Source organism: Rhyacophila brunnea, unplaced genomic scaffold (assembly GCF_057557595.1).
Source record: "Rhyacophila brunnea isolate RB1 unplaced genomic scaffold, BYU_Rbru_1.0 scaffold_13, whole genome shotgun sequence".
Classification (NCBI taxonomy): Eukaryota; Metazoa; Arthropoda; class Insecta; order Trichoptera; family Rhyacophilidae; genus Rhyacophila; species Rhyacophila brunnea.
In genome coordinates, this window is record NW_028232785.1 from 36,682,055 (window position 1) to 36,684,690 (window position 2,636).

General features: G+C 30.0%; 1 protein-coding gene across 1 annotated transcript; it reads left to right on the forward strand.

Annotated features, from left to right (window-relative positions):
• Window positions 1-424: 424 nt before the first annotated feature.
• Window positions 425-2,255, forward strand: LOC147077425 (uncharacterized). The gene has a single exon (XM_085940823.1). The coding sequence runs from the start codon at window positions 518-520 to the stop codon at window positions 1,751-1,753; it is 1,236 nt and encodes a 411-aa protein (XP_085796949.1). The 5' UTR covers window positions 425-517; the 3' UTR covers window positions 1,754-2,255.
• Window positions 2,256-2,636: the final 381 nt, after the last annotated feature.

Sequence of the window (2,636 nt, forward strand, 5' to 3'; positions counted from 1 at the left end):
TTGACAGTTAACTCTTTTGTAAGTTCTATCTTAGCAAAAAAAAAGACCTAGCATTTACAACTGCTATACAAAAATTATTTTTATTTGCTTTAATATTGTTGAATTAAATATACCAACCCTATTCTTTTTGTAGATTTCTTCCCTGCAATTTTTCACATATAATCCATTGGACGTCGGTAAAAAAGATACAATTGACAATAACCTGACCAATAACAACATAACAGATTCAACCAATAAAATGGAAAATATGATACAGCATTCAGAGATAACTATAGATGTACTAAACGTGAAACAGGAAGTTTCGAAATTATACTTGCCAAAGGTGGTTCGAATTGTGTTGAGAAGAGTTACATATTTTCCACGTAACTTTATTTGCAATAATTGTTATGGAGTGTTTGAATCTGTAAATCATCTAAATAGTCACTACATTTCATGCACGGAGTCTCACCATCCTAAGTTATATAAAACACATATTGGTAAAATACCACATCAGTGTGATGTGTGTTTTAAATTTTTTATGCAAATTGGTAACCTTAAAATACATAAAATGACACACACCGATGAAAAACCATATCAATGCGATGTGTGTTTTAAAAAGTTCAGCGCAAATAGTAAACTAAAAAGACATAAAATTATCCATACTGGTGAAAAACCACATCAATGCGATGTTTGTTTAAAGAATTTCCAGCGCATTGATCATCTCAAAAAACATAAAATTAAGCATTTTGGTAAACAACCACATCAGTGTGATGTGTGTTTTAAATTTTTTCTGCAATTTGGTAACCTTAAAATACATAAAATGACACACACCGAGGAAAAACCATATCAATGCGATGTGTGTTTTAAAAAGTTCAACGGAAATAGTAAACTAAAAAGACATAAAATTATGCACACTGGTGTAAAACCACATCAATGCGATGTATGTTTAAAGAATTTCCAGGAGATTGGTACTCTCAAAATACATAAAATGACACACACTGGTGAAAAACCACATCAATGCGATGTTTGTTTAAAGAATTTTAGGCAAATTGGTGATCTCAAAAAACATAAAATGACACATACTGGTGAAAAACCACATCAATGTGATGTATGTTTTAAAAAATTCTCTCGAATTGCCCACCTTAAAAATCATAAATTTACACATACTGGTAATAAACCTCATCAATGCGATGTGTGTTTTAAAAATTTCAACGCAAATGAACTAAAAATACATAAAATGACACATACTGGTGAAAAACCATATCAATGCGATATGTGTTTTAAAAAATTTGTCTCAAATAGTGATCTCAAAAAACATAAAATGACACACACTGGTGAAAAACCACATCAATGTCATGTATGTTCTAAACAATTCTCTCAAATTTCTCGTCTTAAAGGTCATATAATGACTCATACTGGTGAAAAACCATATCAATGCGATGTGTGTTCCAAAAATTTTGTCTCAATTAGAGATCTCAAAATACATAAAATGATACATACTGGTGAAAAACCACATCAATGTCATGTATGTTCTCAACAATTCTCTCGAATTTCTCATCTTAATGGTCATATAATGATTCATACCGGTGAAAAACCACATCAATGTCATGTATGTTCTAAAAAATTCTCTCGAATTACTTATCTTAAGGGTCATATAATGACACATACTGGCGAAAAACCACACCAGTGCGATGTGTGCTCTAAAAAATTCTCTCAAATTGCTAATCTCAAAAACCATAAATTGCGATGTGTTTTAAAAAATATTGCAAATTGATTTTCATCATAAATATCCTAATAATCTTAAATACTTACTACTTCTGGAACATTATTAGATTTTTATTATATTCGTACTGCAACTAATTGCAATACTGAAGCGTTAAACTTGTATGTGGCAATATTTTAATTAGTATTCCATATATATTATTAGTCACTAAATTATTGTAATGATTATTGTTCTTCACCATTTTATTGGTTTTTCATTATTACTGAAAAAATAAAGCGTTTGTCCCAAACTAAACTGAACATCTTACATGTAAAAATGCTACAGCAAGATTAATAATTTGCAACTTATTATCAAAATGTATGGAAGTGTGAAAGAGTGGTGGATGATTTGCTATTTGGTAGGTAAGTAGTAAAAATAAAATTTGAGACTAGTATTATGACATAATGCGTTATGCTATAAGCAAGCAGGCTTTTTTCCATTATATATAAATTTAGGTTTACTTATAAAGATATTTGCACAATTTTGTTTGAGGGTTTTTGGTATCTTGATTATAACTTATTATTACATTAATTGAGTAGAGAATATTCGGTAAATGTACGTGGCGCTAGGGGAAACCTTTATCCAGCAATAGATCGACCCAGGCTATTGATGATGACGATGATATTAATAGAGTGTACTAAGCTAGTTTTACGATTGTTTTAATTAAAAAGAATAAAATTATCAAAAAGAGAAAAAAGCCGTTCTCTTTTTAACCCACTTATCTATAAATACTTATGTATGGCAAGGTATCTTTTGGTCCAACCACTATGTAACATTGGCGAAGGGTGGAGAAAGGCTGTTAGGATTTCACATAAATATTGAACACTAAAATTTGTCAGTCAACTTTATTTTCATTGAACTAAGAATACAATTTGCAGATTGTGCCGGTTATTTT

What these genes read in the sequence shown, in the direction of transcription:
- LOC147077425 (XM_085940823.1), top strand. Translation starts at nt 518, where the DNA reads ATGCAAATTGGTAACCTTAAAATACATAAAATGACACACACCGATGAA.